The sequence below is a fragment of the Bos indicus x Bos taurus genome, chromosome 29, assembly GCF_003369695.1.
Source record: "Bos indicus x Bos taurus breed Angus x Brahman F1 hybrid chromosome 29, Bos_hybrid_MaternalHap_v2.0, whole genome shotgun sequence".
Taxonomy (NCBI): Eukaryota; Metazoa; Chordata; class Mammalia; order Artiodactyla; family Bovidae; genus Bos; species Bos indicus x Bos taurus.
In genome coordinates this window covers 50566092-50586031 of record NC_040104.1, presented here as the reverse complement: position 1 = coordinate 50586031, position 19940 = coordinate 50566092, and the positions used below count along the sequence as shown (strand labels likewise).

Below are 19940 nucleotides of genomic sequence, written 5' to 3'. Positions count from 1 at the left end.
GGTGACACTCAGGTGACGACAAGTAGGGAAGGTTAGCAAGAAGAGCTTATCCTATCTCTTGGGCAGCCCAGGGCGTCAGACAGATGGAGTCAGTTCTGAGAAGGCCAGGAAGTCAGGGCCCCCGGAACTGAATCCATGCTGTTCACCCAAGCACTGCTTCTTGAGTAAAAGATTTCTCTTTTGTCAGAATGATTTTCATGGTATGTTGTGAAGGCACTGGCCATGGATGACCTTGGAGAAGCTATGTGAATACTATGCCTGCTGTTCTGAGGCATCGGTGTTTCATATGAAAGTTTCCTGGCTCAGCAGAGGGGTGGCCAAGGACCTTCATGGCAGCAGGTGCTGGTTAGACTGCCTGGATGACAGGGATTCCTGTTTGTGTGTCATCTGCCGGTCTTCTTATGCTACTGTTTGTGCGAGCTGAGCACGCAGCATGCTCCCTGATGATGAGAGAGCAGAAAGCTGTCTCCCTTGGATGAATGCAGTCAGGCTACTCTGTTGCTTCTACTCCTTCTTGGGCAGATGTCTAACTGGGTGTGTGTGTGTGTGTGTGTGTGTGTGTGTGTGTGTGTGTGTGTGTGCTGGCAGTGCACAGCTGTGATCTGTGCCATACCCAGGAGTGCCAAATGCTCCTCTCGTGGCGGTCGAGCTTTGATCTCTACAAATTCTCCATTGGTGTATTCCCTGTAAACCACTTTCTTGTACTGAGAGCCGATCCAGTTTTCAGTGTGGTTCATGAATATATCTCCGTGTCTGCAAATCAGAAGCAACAGGAATTAAAGTCGTTAGAGGGTAGAAAAACCTTGAGTGCTTCTGCATGATTTGGAGGTGCGGGCACTGGAGCAGTGCTTCCAAAACCGGGCTATGATCAGGATCTCCCTGGGGAGCTGGCCCTTTACATCAGACTTTATGGAAGTGGGGCCAGGAATCTGCATTTGAAAGCATCTCTGGGGCTTTACATGTGGCAGTCCAGCATCAGCCTACCTTCCACTCTTGGGAACCACTGCTCTAGAGCCCTGCTGGGACACAGAGAACAGACTCGTGGATGCAGTGGGGGAAGGAGAGGGCAGGACGAATTGAGAGAGTGTCACTGACACACATGCACACCACCATGTGTCAAATAGAGAGCTGCTGCTGCATAGATAGCCAGCTGGCTGCTCTATAACACAGGGGGTTCAATTTGATGTTCTGTGATAGCCTGGAGGGACCAATGATGAGGAAAGAGTGGTGAGTGGGGAGGGAGACTTGAGAGGGAGGCGATATATGCACACTTACAGCTGATTCATGTTGTGCGGCAGAAACCAACACAACATTGTAAAGCAATTAGTCTCAATTAAAACAAAAAAAAACAAATAAACCCTGCTGGGTGCTGCATAGTGCCAGACTTAGTCAGAGACTCCCAAAGGCACTTTGAGATTACATTAGCTTCCTGGGACCAACCAGCCTCACGCAAATGTTCATCCATGCACATGCGCACACCCCACCACCCTGCATTCCTTCAGATTTCATATGTTGTTCTGTACCCTGCTATGTTTTTCCACTGTAAAGATCTCAAGAAAGTCTGTGGGCTGTGTATTGCGCATATGCATGTGTGCAAAGTCTCTTCAGTTAGGTCTGACTCTTTTTGACCCTATGGACTGTAACTCACCAGGCTCCTCTGTCCATGGGATTCTCCAGGCAAGAACACTGGAGTGGGTTGCCATGCCCTCCTCCAGAGGATCTTCCAACCCAGGGATCGAACCCATGCTTCCTGTGGCTCCTGAATTGCAGGCGGATTCTTTACCACTGGGCCACCAGGGAAGCCCCATATTCTGCATATACTTATATACAAATATAAATACAGTTGATTCTTGTTATTCACAATAGTGTGCTCTATTCAGTATTTGGAGAGTCACTCCAAATACTGAACCATTGTTCCTAAGGGAAATACAGGGTTAAGTTCCTTCGAATCTCTGGTTACAATATATTTATCAACAGATCAATATATAAATTCGATAGATGTGTGTTTCTGTTTAAAGACATATCATGTGATATATATTACTGATCCATAATCACTGAACTCATGACCGATAATACACTGACTCATGCCTGAATGAAGCTTATCTAAAACCTGTTTTTCCTCTGTTAGGTATATTACAGCACTACCTTCCGTGCTTGGGAATCCTAGACAGCATTTCAGCCTTACTCTGGGTGGGGAGGGACATTTTAAACAGCTAAGTCACCAACAAAAAGCACAAAGAAGAAAAAAGTGACACTAAATAGATGACTAAAAGGACAGTTGGAAGAGCTAAAACAAGGAAACAGAGAGATGCCTTGTTGGTTTGACCTCTGCTGGGAATGTGAACATCAGGTGACACAAATTTTTCACTGTTCTATTCGTATCTGCAAGTGACCATGAAAGCACCACAAGAATTGATTTGAGGGTTACAGATAAATTTCAGCAAGTGGGCAATTTTGCAAATATGAAATCTGCAAATAATGAGGATCAACTCTATATTTTATCTAGTAACAACATAGATCACTACAAGAGACAGAAACAAATCTATCAACTTCATCTCCAAAATATATTGTGTCTCACATCCTTCCATTTCCCATGGTCAAACTCCCCACACTATAACCTAAGTCACCGACTTCATCTGTTGACTCACCCGTATTAACTGAAACTGTTCCTAACCATGTTCTCTGCTCCCGATTCTCCTCCCTTCCCTCTCCTCTCTACACTACAGGCAGAGAGATCCTAAACTACACATTTGAATACGTCAGTCCTTGTCGAAAAGATTTTTATGGCTTCCCACTGGCAGACTCCTTGATTTAGCTTTCATACCCCTTTCCCTGATGCGAAGAGCCGACATATTGGAAAAGACCCTGATGCTGGGAAAGACAAAGCAAAAGAGGAAGGAGGCGGCAGAGGATGAGATGGTTAGGTAGCATCACCGACTCAATGGACAAGAATTTGAGCAAACTTTGGGAGACAGTGGAGGACAGAGGAGCCTGGAGGGCTGCAGTCCATGGGGTCGAAATGAATCGGACATGACCTAGTGGCTGAACAACAACAAAACTTCCCCATTTGTCTCTGCCAAGCTCCCAAACCTGGTTTCCCATCACCGCCACCCAAACGCTCTATGCTCACGCAGTTCTACACACTCCCTCTCGTGAACCCTGCAGGCCCTCCACACCTGCAGGGCTTTCCCATGCTGCCTTCCTGTGCTGTTCACCTCTTCAACAGGCCCTCCCTTCAAAGACCACCTCCTCCCAGAAGCCTTCCCTGACCACCCACCCTCTCCCTCTCCCACAGTGCCTGTACGACTCAGCGTGTTTGCTCTAATGTCTTCCCCCACCGGAACATGAAATCTGTGTGGAAAGGACCTTGTGTGCCCTTCTCAGCACTTTGCACAGTCCCAAGCACACAGTAGGTATTTTACAAATGCATGTATATACCTTCTACCCTGCACTGTGTGCTTTCCAAGGAAGAAAATTTTCTTCTACTTTTATTTTCCAGGAGTCCTAGAAGCATGTGTGGTGGTGACAAGCCCAGACTCTTGAGCTACCTGTGCTGTTTTCTAGCTTCCCTTCTCTGCAAAATGAGGTGATAATAATTCACCCAACTCTCAGGAGTGATGTGAGGATCATAGGAGTTGGGACATATAAAGCTATGTCAGCATCAGACACCTGTTAAGAACCACCTGAGCGCTTACTCTATCGTCATCTCACTGGGAGGTCATGTAACAGTGCTGGGCCAGAGCTGATGGAGTGGGAAATGCTCAGCAAAAGGCCTGGCTTACGAGAGGTGGTGCTCAATAGATGCTGAGTCTTACCTCAAATTCCAGGTTAGTTAAATTACATGTGCATCAGTCTACAAGTTCAAGAGTGCTAGGAAGTGAAGTGAAAGTCGCTCAGTCACGTCCAACTCTTTGCGGCCCCATGGACTATACAGTCCATGGAATTCTCCAGGCCAGAATACTGGAGTGGGTAGCCTTTCCCTTCCCCAGGGGATCTTCCCCACCCAGAGATCAAACTGGGGTCTCTTGCATTGCAGGCAGATTATTTACCAGATGAGCTATGAGGGAATTCTCTGTAGCAACCTACTCTTTGTTTTCAAATTCCCTCCCACTGCATAGATGCTGGCATTGTGCTGACAGTCCCATTTGTTGCCTTTCTGGGATCCTGAGTTCTCCCCACTATGTTCTTAGGAAGCCACAGGGAAAGACTTCCAGGTTCCAAGGTGAGGCAGAGGGTCTGTGCTGACCAGGACAATAAATGTTTCAGGGAAAACCCATACTGAGGGGTGGTTTGAAACCTGGAGATGTCCTAAGATATGGCCTCGGGTCAGATGGCAGATGCATAGTAACTGGGGTAGGAGGGCATTTGCTCCTGGGCTCTGATCTATGGGGGTGCCACAGACTGCCACTGGGACAACCTGTCACTGCAACTCTGTCCTGCATAAAGAGCTGTTGCTTTTTAAACAGGCGAAATCAATTTTAACAATTTCAGTTAACCCAACACAACCAAAATTTTATCATTTCATCATGTGATAATTGTAAGATATTTGTTAGTTATATAGTTTATGTTTTTGTTCATACCGATTCTATGAAATTCAATGTATGTTTTATACTTACGGTTCATCTCAATTTGGACTACCACATTTCAAGTGTTCTATAGCCAAGTATGGATACAGTCTACTATATTAGTGCTGATCTAGAAGACTGCGGTTGTGGCTCTTCTGTTATATTTTTTAATAGGTGAAAATGCTATCATTTCACTTTGTTGTCATTTATTTATGGGCAAGACCAGAATGGCAGGGACAGGGTGCAGACACACCCACCGCCCTCTATCTCTCTAAGAAGCTTGAAAGACAATCCCAGAAGATTAAAGCTAGCTCTTTCTGCCAGCCTGGATGGATGGGGCTGAAAACAGAAATTACACTGAGTTTCAAGAAAATAATGAAGGATATATTTCTTACATACTCATGGGCTAGGACTGTACATATGACAATTATTATACAATAATGTCTTCAGAGATAGCAGCCTGTTAATGAAATAATTATTTTAGAAAAGACCAAATTAGTATTCATTTCACTTTATACTGAATTATCCATTTTTAACTTGTATAAGCAGCACTACTTTGGCAGGGGGCGTGTCTGGTTTAACAAAATGTGTTGGTGAATAATTGAAGTGAAGTGAAGTGAAAGTCACTCAGTCATGTCCAACTCTTTGTGACCCCATAGACCGTAGCCTGCCAGGCTCCTCTGTCCACAGGATTCTCCAGGCAAAAATACTGGAGTGGGTTGACATTTCCTTCTCCCTGGGAAGGGCTACCCATCCAGGCAACCCACTCCAGTATTCTTGCCTGGAGAATCCTGTGGACAGAGGAGCCTGGAGGGCTGCTGTCCATGGGGTCGCACAGAGTCGGACATGACTGAAGCGACTTAGCATGCATGCATGCGTGCACTGGAGAAGGAAATGGCAACCCACTCTAGTGTTCTTGCCTGGAGAATCCCAGGGACAGAGGAGCCTGGTGGGCTGCCGTCTATGGGGTCACACAGAGCTGGACACGACTGAAGCGACTTAGCAGCAGCAGCACTTTCCAAGGGATGTTCGCAACCAAGGGATCAAACCCAGGTCTCACATTGCAGGCGTATTCTTTACTGTCTGAGCCACCAGGGAAGCCCAAGAATACTGGAGTGGGTAGCCTACCCCTTCTCCAGCGGATCTTCCCAATCCAGGGATTGAACCAGAGTGTCCTGCATTGCAGGTGGGTTCTTTACCAGCTGAGCTACCAGGGAAACCTGGTGAATCTTGGAATGAATTTTAAAGCATCCTACCCTTGAGGCAAATCTTTTACAACTGAGTGATTTTGTTTCTTCATTTATCCACAAGGTGGCACCATTATATTCTTTCCATGAGCCTGAACCCTCAAAACAGGCAGAGTAAGAAAAACAGAACAGGCTATGATTCCTAAAAGCTGATGTAGAGGAGTTGGTGGGGATCATAACCACAGAAGGTGCATGAAGGCTGGGCAAGAGAGGGCAAGGGAAGTGTGATAATAAATATCAAAGAGGAACAGGGCATGAACGTCAGCATGGCATGGTGATGAGAACACGGATTTGTCCTTCAAAAAGGTCAGTGTTCAACTCCACTTCTGCCAGTGACTGAGTGAACCATGGGGCGGTGCCACCCAGGCAGAAGGCGCTAACCCCGGGGAGGAGGCCTGCAGGCCTGCCCCCCAGACAGTTCAGCCCTGAAGGCCGGGCCGGAGGGCACCCGTGCTCAGCAGTGCGCAAGGTCCTCGAGCCCGCGGATTCCTCTGTGCTCTGCAAGGGCAGCGCCTCCACAGGAGGGCAAGCCTCATGGAAGCTCTGGGGACCCGGCCAACGAGGGGACCTGCTCTTCCTGCCCCAGCCCGGTAATCTCCACCTCCCCCGCCCCTCGGGTGTCCCCGCGGCCAGTGAATGCCGGCGGCCCCCACCCCGCCCATCTACAGCGCCACACCCACCCCAGCTCTGCGCAGAGGCCCTGCGTCTCCGCACCACGTCCCTCGGGGTTCCCGGGAGGCGAGCCCCTGTACTGACCCCTTCCCCCAGCCCATCTACAGGCCTCCCCCACCTCTGCGCAGCGGGCCTGCCTCTCTCTGCACCGCATCCCCTGAGTCCCCGGGAGGCGAGCCCCTGCGCTGACCTGCCCCGCGCTCGCTCAGACCCACGTGCGTGGCCCGCCAGCCTCCCGAGGACCAGACTGGCTTCAGACCACTCCCTCGGAGGGGGACGGCGACTTCCCTAGGCTTTCGTGTTTCTGAGTGACATGTCTGTGTGCCAGGACTGGGCAGACAGCACCCGGGGCCCTTTTAGGTTCCGCGTTTGCCGAACGTCCACGCACTTGTGCGAACCCACCCCAGACACGGCGGCGGCTCGGCCTGTGGTACCTTTCCCCTCTTGCGTCCAAGTGCTGCTTTTCGAACTCCCAGTTTTTGTTAGGGGCATAATCCCATTCTACCTCTTCAGCGGCGATGTAAAAGGTTCTTATCATCCCATAGGGCTGCTCAGGAGGGTCCTTGTTGCCGCAGCTGCTGACCTCATATATCTGATGCATGCCTCTTGCCAAGTGGTGCAGGGTGGAGCAAAAGACCCTGAAGATTCCTGGAAGAGACATGGCTTGGCGTTCAGAGCGATGCTCGAGCGCTTGCTTTTGATTTGCTAGCAAACCTCCGTAATTATTAAAAAATAACCCGTCAGGTGGGTTTTTAAGATATCAACTTTCTATAGCATTTAAAAATCAGACCCTAAGAGGAATAAATTACTTGTAAATATATTTACGTATGGGGGGAAATACCATCTGAAATTCATCTGTCATGTCCAAAAACAAATAAAGAAAAAACCTGTAAAGTTGCTGCCAAGAAATTATTTCTCTGGGTCTCCCCTATTGTACACACCTATTAGAGGATAGTCACTCCTGGAAAAAAATCATTGATAGGTATCTTCTCCCAGCCCAGTTTAAAAGGAACTAATTACCTGTCTAGACAAAGTTCAAATTAGGTCAGGCTTCTGAAGTCATGGCTTTTGCCCTAAAAGGTTTTATAAGCTATAAGGTGCAATATACAAATAAGCTATTACTCTTAAAGATAAATGTATTTTTTCATTAAGCCCTTGAGCAGAGGAGGGTCTCATTTCCAGTGGTAGGTCTACATTAAGCCAGATGAAAAGGAAAAAGAAATAGCAACCATCCTATCTGACTGAGAACTATATGATTTTTTAAGCTGAATTTTCTAGATGCCTTGGCATCAATATACATATTTTAATTAAATTCACAATAAAATCATACAAAATCAAATTATTGGAAGATGTTAACTCAGGGAAATTATTGGATCAACAAATCTCTGTTCTCAGAGGTGAATGAGAGTGTGGGTCTCATTAACTATCTACAATGCACAGAGATAGCATCTATCATGTCTAAATATTGCCAAATTATCCCTTCAGGATGAGCCAAAACCATTGGTTCATAGGGTACCCTAGCACACCCAGGCACAAATGGTGACCCTCTGTAAAAACAAAGAGAAGACCCTTCTGACAACAGAGGTGGCCAGAGCTTCTTCTGCCTGTGCTGGTCTCCAGGCAGCCCACTATTTGTATGCTAATCATCCCTTCAACAGAGGAGGAATTTTCTTTTCTAAGAACAAAGAGGAGCTTAAAGTCTTGATTATGGTGATATTTTCACAGATGCATACTATTTCCACACTCATCAATTTACATGTATAAAATATACAGCTTTTTGTGTTTCAGTCATACATCAATAAAGTGGTTTAAAAAAAAAAAAGATCAAAGAGGAAATGTTTGACTTTCAGCTGACAGGCTACTCTACCCATGTTTGGGTACTCCTTTTAGCTTAGAAGATGGGGCGGCAACAGGTGAAATGACTCAGCTTTTCAGCAGTCACTGATTTATACTCACCGCCAAACATAAGCTGGAAAGCACTGTCATGTAGCTCTTTAGAAGCCTGGAGGGCCTGTGAGTAAGTAACCATGTCCCTAAAATTATTCCAGCCATCTCTAGCTTTGAATGCTGTTTCTATGAAGTAAAACTATTTGGCTGTTTCCCTCTTGTCCCCTCTTTGGTCTTGAAGAGTGAATTTTAAAAAAGTAATTGTTCCAAAGGCATCCCTTGGGGTGATTCATAATTGATCAATCAATTAATATAGAAAGGTTGAGTACTAGAAGCTTACAAGGCAAGGATTAATGGAGCCCCTAGTCTGAGGCAGTACTTTGGCAAAAGTTTTGAAGCTCAAGGCTCTTTTTCTTTTTTTTTTTTCTATAAAAATCCATGTATTTTATTTGGTAGGTAAGTCATGGAGACTTTTCCTCTCTCAACCAGATAACTGAATGTAAAATCATGGAGAAAATATGCATTTACACTCACAGCAGCCAGAAGTGAACGTTGAGGCGGGAACTCACAGCAGCCAGAAGTGAATGTTGAGGCAGGGTTAGGTGGCTCCCAGGGTCCATATGTTTTCTATATATTTCTCTGATGACTTAAAATTTTAGATTTGTCTCAGGTAGAAATGTTTAACGTGTAAAGAGGTGACGTAAGTCATATTTACTACTTGTTAATAGAAAAGAGTAGCTTTGAAGAGCTCTATCTTCTTTTCTCTTTGAATTTTTTTTTCCCTCAAATCTCAAATTCTTAACCAGTGACAGAGAGTAGCATCTAAAATGCAGTTCCAGTGTGAAGGAAAGAAGTAAATACCTATTTATAAAGGAAACAGAGCAGGCAAGTACTTATCTTGAGTAGCATATTGGTTTCATTTTTAGACCAATGAAAAAGTTGGTTTGGAGAAACATGTTTAATATCCACAGCATTTACTATTCTTATTTTTCATGAGAGTATATGTTGCCAAATATTACCCTTTATCTTTTATTAAAATGCCCCAGTGACCTAATTAACTTATTAATCTCTAAGAGAAGGGATGGGTACTGGCACTTCAACGGGCTCTCCATGGACTCCGGATCCAACACAGCTTGCTTTCTGGGTACCCGAGAGAATGACAATAGGCAAGTCCCTGTTTGGACTCATCAAGAGACCACTATCAATCTCTAGAGAAGGGAGATAAGTTCACATCTACAACCTGGAAGCAACCACCAGTCTGCTCATGTCTGGTTGATGCTTCCAAGCAGCAACTAAAATGAAGTCTGTGTTTAAAGAGAATAAACAAGCAAACAAAAATACTCTTTCTTGGGCTGAATTGTTCATGGATATAAATAAAGAGCATTCTCCTAGGATTTGTGAGGCCAGGTCACTTAGAGGACTCCTACTTTTGCTTTATGGATGTTATTAGATGCTTTTCCTCTGTTCTTCACATTATGTGTTTGAAATACAATAGTCAGGACTCTCTGATTCTACTCAAGGCTATATTTCCTTCTGCACACGCAGAAGTGCCCAAATTCAACCAATTTCTTCTGGGGAAAGACCCTAAGAGTACTTGCCTGAAGATAGGAATCTGGTCACCTGAGCTGGCCCTGCCAAGTTTACCTGCACGGTCTGGCTGCATGAATGCCGTTGTGGAGACGTGGGGAAACAGCGCCAGGGAGTCCCGGTGAGTCCCTCGTAGGTGGATGGTGTTCCCTTGAAAATAAACTCCATGCATGTCCGTGTCAGTGCCCATGCCAATCAGATGCCAGGAGACTCTATCCTTTTTGCACATGGTTAGGCCTGGCTGGTTGCCATACATGTAGCCATTAATAGCTAAATGGAAGGAAAAGGAGAGCAGAGTGCACTATTATTTTGTAGATGTGCTGAAAACACATCACCTTAGTGAAAGATTATCAGTGCATATGGAGGCAGTGGTATTCAAGTTCAAAATTTACAGAAGATCCTATTATCAGAGAATAAAGAGTACTGGGAAAAAGTCAGGTGTTGTATCAAATTTAAATGGAGACTGAACTTAATAACAAATAATGAAAATACACTAAAACAGTGAAACTGTTCTATTTAACAATGTATACACAGGACATGAATTCTAAGAAGTAATAAAAAATAAACAGGTTGTTTTCTTAAGCAATTTTTTTCTGACAAAATTATTTGATAGCATTATATAATATCCTTCATTTCACATTTTAGTTTTGCAGATTATAAAAAGCATCATCCTTGAAAAAATATTTACAGATTTCATGAATTTCCCCAAAGTCTTTTTTTTAAAACTCTTTATATGGAAGTCATTTTCTTTTAAGGTTCTTATCCTGTCATCTCCCTTGTTAAGTGTCTTTTCCTCAGTTATTCATTTAATTCTGTCAGATCCTCATTTGCCAATGGCTTTGCATTTCATTCTAGAAGTTATCAGACATCCCTTCACTGATTTTATGGATCTTGCATCACTTGAAAGATTTGCAGTTGATTGACATTATATTTGCATGTCTGGTCAGTGAAGAGGGATTTGAGAAGTAGGGAAGGGACACTAAGTTTTAAGAGGTTAGCCCTTGAATAAATAGTTTTGCCTTATGATAATTTTGATTTTCCAACTTCAGTAAAATAACTGACAAGACTTTGAATAATGATCACTTAGATATGAAAAGTCTTTGTACCTCCAGAAATGCAAATTGCTTTTCTCTTTGACATCAACCTCAATCCACTGACAGCAGCTACACGCGCCCCCTCTGGGGGATGACCACTATGACTGAGTACACTGAGGCGTGACTGTGCCTAACTGCGTCTCAGGCTTGATGTCCTGGAGAGAGACACCCCCCACTCCACTCCTTCTACAGCCTGTCCACCACACACGTAAATGGTCTCCTGTTAGAATCTCATTGTCAAATAAAATTACCTTTTGTTTCTTTATCTGTGAATGAGTGGTGTTTGGTAATTTTACTCAAATATCTGGAATTATTAGCAGAAATTCCAAGAAGCCCTGGAGCTGCTAAGAAGAATATCACACTTTCTGAAGAAAATCTTTGATCATGATGTTGCAAATAAACTGTCTTGTCCATTGAATGTTAAAGAGATATCATTTTAAATTTTTTTCATTTTATTTATTTTAATTGGAGGCTAATTACTTTACAGTATTGTAGTGGGTTTTGCCATACATTGACATGAATCAGCCGTGGGTGTACATGTGTTCCCCATCCCAAATCCCCCTCCCACCTCCCTCCCCATCCCATTGTAAATTGTAGTGCTAACAGTTTAGTCCTTGGTAGAGCTGGTAGAGAATTCTCTGTTGCCTAGGAACTCCAGTTTAACACTTCTCTTTCCTAGGAATTCCCTGATGATCCAGTAGTTAGGATTCCACATTCTCACTGCTGGAGGCCCAGGTCAGGGAATTAAGATACCACAAAGCTGTGTGGCATGCCCTCACCCACTCCGGAACCTCTTTTTCTGGAACATTCATTCATTCATTTATATATTCAACAAGCAGATTGGAACATAGACTGTATAACACGAGCAATGCAAACATTGTATGCCATGTAAGGCATTTTCTCTTTGGTATTGTAGCCAACTTTCTCCTACTCATGCAAGCAAGACTGGAGACAAAATTTAATTTATAATTAATGTGAAGCTTAAACTAAATACATAATTTCCTTGAATTTTGCCTTAAACATTACATATTCTGCAGGTTTAAAATATACAAATATATCAAATTGCCAAAGCAGGAAGGGACTGGATTTGACATGATCCATTAGGTTGTTTTCTGTTTTCTATATACAGGCTTCTCTGTATATAGATCCCTTTTGCAGCCTAGCTTTTCCATTAAGCGATTGCTATGTTTCCTAATTTATAGCTTAGTTTACCTTTTTATTGGCTATTATAAAGGTTGGGAACAAATTTTGTCTTCAGTTATAACAAATTTTTTTTTTTAAGATGATGTTGAAAGTGCATTATTCCTTGTTTTCCATTGGTCCAAGAAGGGGTTCAGTTGGAACAGAGCATCTGAGACCACAAAAGTATGAGCCAGTGCTGTGGGTCACTTGGAGCCTTGAACATTTTTGGACTTCCATGGGAGAAAGAGAGACTTTTTTGCACTTCTTTGGGAGAGAAGGGGAAGGCTGTTTCACTATTTTCTCATAATGTTTTAAAGGCAATAAATAGATGCTATGCTTGGTCCTAAAACAAGGTCTGTTATCTTGCCATGTTTGCTTTAGGTATTGAAAGAAATTTTTATTGAAACATATTTGATTTATAATATTATATTAGTTTTAAGTATACAACATGGTGATTCAATATGTTTATAGATTATACTCCATTTAAAGTTAATATAAAATAATGGCAATATTTCCATATGTTGTATAATATACCCTTGTAGCTTATTTATTTTATTCATAGTAGTATTTTTTTCTTAATCCCATAGCCCTATCTTACCCCTTCACCCTTCCCTCTCCCCACCGATAACCATTAGTTTGTTCTCTATATCTATGAATCTGTTTTTTCATTGTTGTTGTATATATTCATTTGTTCTATTTTTTAGATTCCACATATAAGTGAAAGCATACAATATTTGTCTTTCTCCGTCTGACTTATTTCACTAAGCATAATATTCTCTAGATCCATCCATGTTGTTGCAAATGGCAGAATTTCATTCCTTTTTTATGTCTTAGCTTTATTCCTTATATATGTGTGTGTGTGTATATGTATGTGTATATATATATATATATATATATATATATATACACATGAACATTGGGCTGCATGCATCATTTTGAATTAGTGGTTTTGGGGTTTTTTGTTTCCAGAACTGAAATTGTTGGGTCATATGGTAGTTCTATTTTTATTTTTTTGAGACACTTCCATACTGTTTTCCACAATGGCTGCACCAATTTACATTTCCATCAATTGTGTATAATGGTTCCCTTTTCTCCACATCCTGTCTAACATTTGCTGTTTGTGTTCTTTTTGATGATAGCTATTCTGACGTGAGCTGATACCTCATTGTGGTTTCGATTTGCATTTCTCTGATGTAGCAATGCTGTTGAGCATCTTTTCAGGTGTCTGTTGGTTGGCCATCTGCATTTCCTCTTTGGAAAAATGTCTATTCAATTCTTCTGCCCCATTTTTAATCATATTGTTTGTTTCTTTGATTTTGGATTGTACAAGTTGTTTCTATTTGTTGACTATTAATCTCTTGTCAGGCATATCATTTGCAAACATTTTCTCCCATTCAGTAGGTTGTCTTTTCATTTTGTTGATGGTTTCCTTTGCTGTGCACAAGCTTTTCAATTTAATTAGATCTCATTTGCTTATTTTTACTTTTTTTTTCTTTACTTTAGGAGACAGATCCAAAAAACTATTGCTAGGATTTATGTCAAAGAGTGTTCTGCCTCTGTTTTTCTCTGGGAGTTTCATAGTATCCAGTCTTACATTTAGATCTTTAATTCATTTTATTTTTGTATATTGGTGTTAGAGAATCTTCTAATTTCATTCTATAGTTGTCCAGTTTTCCCTGAAACACTTATTGTAGAGACTGTCTTCTCCATTCTATATTCTTGCCTCCTTTGTCATAGAGTGATTGACAGAAGCACATGGGTTTATTTTTAGCCTCTCTATTCTATTCCATTGATCTGTGTCTGGTTTTGTGCTTGTGCCAAACTATTTTGATTACTATGCTAAGCCACTTCAGTCGTGTCCAACTCTTTGCAACCCTATGAACTGTAGCCCTCCAGGCTCCTCTATCCATGGGATTCTCCAGGCAAGAATACTGGAGTGAGTTGCTTTACCCTCCTCCAGGGATCTTCCCAACCCAGGGATCAAATGCTGTGTCCCTTATGTCTGCTGTATTGGCAGGCAGATTCTTTACCACTAGCACCACCCAGGAAGCCCCTTGATTGTCTGAAGTCAGGCAGCATTGACTCCTTCAGCTCTGTTCTTTCTCAAGATTCATTTGGCTTTTTGGGGTCTTTTGTGTTTCTACACAAATTTTAAAATTATTTGTTTTAGTTCTGTGAAAAATGCCCTTGATATTTTGATAGAGATTGCATTGAATCCATATGTTGCCTTGAGCAGAATGGTCATTTAAAAATATTGATTCCTTCAATATAGTGAAAATGAGTATACTACCCAAAGCAATCTATAGCTTCAATGCAATCCCTATCAAGCCACCAATAGTATTTTTCAGAGAACTAGAACAAATAATTTCACAATTTGTATGGAAGTACAAAAAATCTCAAATAGCCAAAGCAATCTTGAGAAAGAAGAATGGAACTGGAGGAATCAACCTGCCTGACTTCAGGCTCTACTACAAAGCCACAGTCATCAAGACAGTATGATACTGGCACAAAGACAGAAATATAGATCAATGGAACAAAACAGAAAGCCCAGAGATAAATCCATGCACCTATAGACACCTTATCTTTGACAAAGGAGGCAAGAATATACAATGGAGAAAAGACAATCTCTTTAACAGGTGATGCTGAGAAAACTGGTCAACCACTTGTAAAAGAATGAAACTAGAACACTTTCTAACACCATACACAAAAATAAACTCAAAATGGATTAAAGATCTAAATGTAAGACCAGAAACTATAAAACTCTTAGAGGAAAACATAGGCGAAACACTCTCTGACATAAACCACAGCAGGATCCTCTATGACCCACTTCCCACGAATATTGGAAATAAAAGCAAAAATAAACAAATGGGACCTAATTAAAATTAAAAGCTTCTGCACAACAAAGGAAACTATAAGCAAGGTGAAAAGACAGCCTTCAGAATGGGAGAAAATAATAGCAAAGGAAGCAACTGACAAAGAATTAATCTCAAAAATATACAAGCAACTCCTACAGCTCAATTCCAGAAAAATAAACGACTCAATCAAAAAGTGGGCCAAAGAACTAAATAGACATTTCTCCAAAGAAGACATACAGATGGCTAACAAACACATGAAAAGATGCTCAACATCACTCATTATCGAGAAATGCAAATCAAAACCACAATGAGGTACCATTTCACGCCAGTCAGAATGGCTGCTATCCAGAAGTCTACAAGCAATAAATGCTGGAGAGGGTGTGGAGAAAAGGGAACTCTCTTACACTGTTGGTGGGAATGCAAACTAGTACAGCCACTATGGAGAACAGTGTGGAGATTCCTTAAAAACTGGACATAGAACTGCCATATGACCCAGCAATCCCACTGCTCAGCATACACACCAAGGAAACCAGAATTGAAAGAGACACGTGTACCCCAATGTTCATCACAGCACTGTTTATAATAGCCAGGACATGGAAGCAACCTCAGCAGACAAATGGATAAGAAAGCAGTGGTACATATACACAATGGAGTATTACTCAGCCATTAAAAAGAATACATTTGAATCAGTTCTAATGAGGTAGATGAAACTGGAGCCTGTTATACAGAGTGAAGTAAGCCAGAAAGAAAAACACCAATACAGTATACTAACGCATATATATGGAATTTAGAAAGATGGTAACAATAAACCTGTATGTGAGACAGCAAAAGAGACACAGATGTAAAGAACAGTCTTTTGGACTCTGTGGGAGAGGGCGAGGGCAGGATGATATGGGAGAATGGCATTGAAACATGTAAATTATCACATGTGAAATGAATCGCCAGTCCAGGTTCGATGCATGATACAGGGTGCTCAGGACTGGTGCACTGGGATGACCCAGAGGGATGGGATGGGGAGGGAGGTGGGAGGATGGGAAACACATGTACACCCGTGGTGGACTCAAGTCAATGTATGGCAAAACCAATACAATATTGTAAAGTAAAAAGATAAATAAATAAAACTTAAAAACAAACAAGCAAAAAATATTGATTCTTACTATCCAAGACCACAGTATATCTTTGCCATCTGTTTTTGTCTTTTCCATCTTCAGTTTCTTTCATCAATGTCATATAGTTTTCTGAGTACAAGTCCTTTGCCTCTCAAGATAAATTTATTCCTAGGTATTTTATTCTTTTTGATGAGATGGTAAGTGAGATTTTTTCTTAATTTCTTTTTCTTATAATGCATTGTTAGTGTGAATAAATGCAACAGATTTCTGTATATTAATTTTGTATTTGGCAACCTTACTAAATTCATTGATGAGCCCTAGTAGTTTTCTGGTAACTTCGTTAGGATTTTCTATGTATTGCATGCCACCTGAAAACAGTAATAGCTTTACTTCTTCTTTCCAATTTGGATGACTTATTTCCTTTTCTTTGGATTACTGTGACTTAGACTTCTATTATTATGTTGAATAAAATTGGCAAGAGTGGGTATCCTTGTCTTGTTCCTAATCTTAGAGGACATGCTTTCAGCTTTTCACCATTGAGTATAATGTTAGCTGTGGATTTGTCACATGACTTTTATTATATTAAGGTATGTTCCCTCTATGCCCACTTTCTGGAGAATTTTTTATCAAAAATGGGTGGTGAATTTTGTCAAAAGCTTTTTCTGCATCTATTGAAAGGACCATACTGTTTTTACTCTTCAGTTTGTTAATGTGTATATCACATTGATTGTTTTGTGGGTATTAAAAAGTCCTTGCATCCCTGAGATGAATTCTACTTGATCATAGTGCATTATCCTTTAAACGTGTTATTAGATTCAGTTGGCTAATATTTTGTTGAGGATTTTTGAATCTATGATCACTGGTGATATTGGCCTATAATTTTCCTTTTTTTGTGTGATACTTTTGTCTGGTTTTGGTATCAGGGTGATGGTGGACTCAAAGAATGAGTTTGGAAGCATTCTTTCCTCTGCAATTATTTGGAATAGTTTTAAAATGTAGGTGTTAACTCTTCTCTAAATATTTGGTAGAATTCCAATTCTACCATATGGTGAAGACTGGATTTTTGTTTGCTTGGAGTTTTTAAATTACTGACTCAATTTCTTTACTGATAAGTGGTCTATTTGTATTTTCTATTTCTTCCTGATTCAGTCTTAGTAGATTGTACATTTCTAAAGATTTGTCCATTTCTTCCAGGTTGTCCATTTTATTGGCAAATAGATGCTTTTACTAGTCTTTTATGATCCTTTATATTTCTGTGGTGTCCGTTGTAACCTCTCCTTTTTCATTTCTGATTTTATTGATCTGGGTCCTTCCATTTTTTTCTTGATGAGTCTGGTTTATCAGTTTTATTTAACTTTTCAAAGAACCAGCTTTTAATTTCATTGATCCTTTCTATTTTTGTCTCTATTCACTTATTTCTGCTCTTATCCTTATGACTTCTTATCTTTCACTAACATTAGGTTTTATTTGCTCTTTCTCTAGCTCTTTTAGGTGTAAAGTTAGGTTTTTATTTGAAATTTTTCTTTTTTCCTGAAGTAAGCTTTTAAATTCTGTTGTAGAACTGTTTTTGCTATCTCATAAGTTTTGGATTGTCATGTTTTCATTTTCATTTATCTCTAGGTATTTTTTTGTTCCTCTTTGATTTCTTCAGTGATGTATTGGTTGTGTAGTAGTATATTGTTCAGCCTTCACCTGTTGTGTTTTTTTGTAGTTTTTTTCCTCAAAGTTAATTTCCAGTCTTACATAGTATTGTTTTCAAAAAAGGTGCTTGATGTGTTTTCAATTTTCTTAAATTTACAGAGGCTTGTTTAGTGGCTTAGCATATAATCTATCCTGGAGAATGTTCTGTTTGCACTTGAAAAGAATGTGTATTCTGTTGCTCTTGGATGAAAAAAAAAAAAAAATATATATATATATATATATATGTCTGTATATACACACACAGATATATAGATATATAGATATATAGATATGAAACAGTAATTTTCTACATTTATTATGTACTGTGACCTTTGCTAGTTCAAATTCTGTATTATTTTATCTACAGCTGATGAAGTGCTTTAGAAGTATTAAGCTTCATATCTCTTGAGATGGAGAAGTTTCACCATACCTTGTGAGGCTGAAGCCACAAAATATTTTAGTCATGACCAAGGACAATACCAGAAACCAAGCTTAAGATAACTACAGCATTCCAAATATTTTCACTTCAAATGTGATTATGACTTGACTTTACAAGAGGAAAAGATTTTTCATACCATGCATTCGGTTGGACTTCACAAACTCTTTGTCCTCCTTGTCAACGCTGAAGGGATGCCAGGTAAACTTCTGAATATTTTCATCAAGATACCTGCTCAGATTCTCATCAAAGACTGTAACTAGTAGGTAAAATTCCTTGTCTATTCCTTTCTACAGAGAAGAAAGAAATGAATGTATTAAAGTATAGCTTGGGAGACTTCTTAGCTCTACTTCACTTTGAAAGTTAACACAAAGTAACAGAAAGTAAATTAGGATCAACATCAGCCATAGATTTACTGGATCATTTTGTAAATCAAGATTCTGATAAATTCATTCTACACCCTATATATTCATCTTCCTCATTACATCCTTTCCTTCCCCATGTGACCTCCTCAGAGGAAGTAAGTCCCTGTTCAGAAGCTTTCCTAATCTGCAGTACTTCTGTTCTCAGGCTGGGCATCACCATGTTATTTTTGTCACTCTATACTCCATGTCCTGGCCTCGGCCTCTCTGACCTCATCTCCTTGTATTCACCCCCTAGCTCACTCCAGCCACCCTGGTCTTTTGTTCTTTTTTGAACACACCTAATTCATTCCTGCCTCAAGACCTTTTCACATGCTATTCCCATTGTCTAGAAGGTTCTCCTAGGTCTTGCCTGGCTCCCTCCCTTATTCTGTTCCATTCCCTGCACCAATATCACCTCCCTGGAGCATCCTCGCCCCACCCTAGCTAAAAGTCCCTCATCTTCCTTCCTGCCTGCAAACTCACTCACTTTTCTGCACTCTACTCTTCTTCATAGCGCTTATCTCCACCTAAAATATTTCCTGTATGCACTTAAAATTTTGACTGTTGTCCCACTGTAATGTAGGCTTTGATACAGTAGGAAAGTTTTGGGTGTCTCTCTGTATTCCCAGCTCCAACAAAAATGCCTGGAAAACTAGACACTTAATACATGTTTTTGAGTGAGATAATGAATACATGTAATTCATGGCTTTGCTAAATTATATTAATTTGAGTTGATAATGGAATAATTCCCATGTGGATATTCCTAAACCATCTATTTGAATATTACTGACCACACAGCATACTGAATTGTCAAAATCTGCTTTTCTTTAAAGCTGAACCAGAGAGGTAACTGTGTTTTCTGTCTCTCAACCATCTTCCCACCTCTAACGGACTCCCTCCCAATCTACCCTTCATCCTGTCCTCTACTCCAGAGGGACCCTCACCAGTGCCATCTGATCACATCTCTCTCCTTCTCAATCTGGATAATACAATGTAATTCACAGTGATAGGTCCCTGCCTACCTTTTCAGCCTCATCTCTTGGCTCTTCCCTCCTGACACCTGAACCAAAGCAAGCCCAAGATCCTTGTAGCAATCTGAACTTGCTGTGTTCAGCAGGCCTCTGTCCTTTATACGCATTCTTCCTCAACTTTGATGGTCTGCCACCCTAATCCAACTTTAAGGGGACCTTAGCTGTCCCAGCTCTGTGATGCTTTCTTAACT

The 19940-nt window shown here is 41.0% G+C and overlaps 1 protein-coding gene across 1 annotated transcript in view; it reads right to left on the bottom strand.

Moving 5' to 3' along the window:
• Window positions 1-19940, bottom strand: part of HEPHL1 (hephaestin like 1) — a 92511-nt gene that overhangs the window by 21245 nt on the left and 51326 nt on the right. The window contains exons 10-13 of the mRNA XM_027532024.1: window positions 18454-18604; window positions 10016-10228; window positions 6919-7132; window positions 614-753 (exon numbers count right to left, since the gene is read on the bottom strand). Coding sequence (XP_027387825.1) covers window positions 614-753; window positions 6919-7132; window positions 10016-10228; window positions 18454-18604 — 718 coding nt within the window. The remainder of the gene's footprint in view (window positions 1-613; window positions 754-6918; window positions 7133-10015; window positions 10229-18453; window positions 18605-19940) is intronic.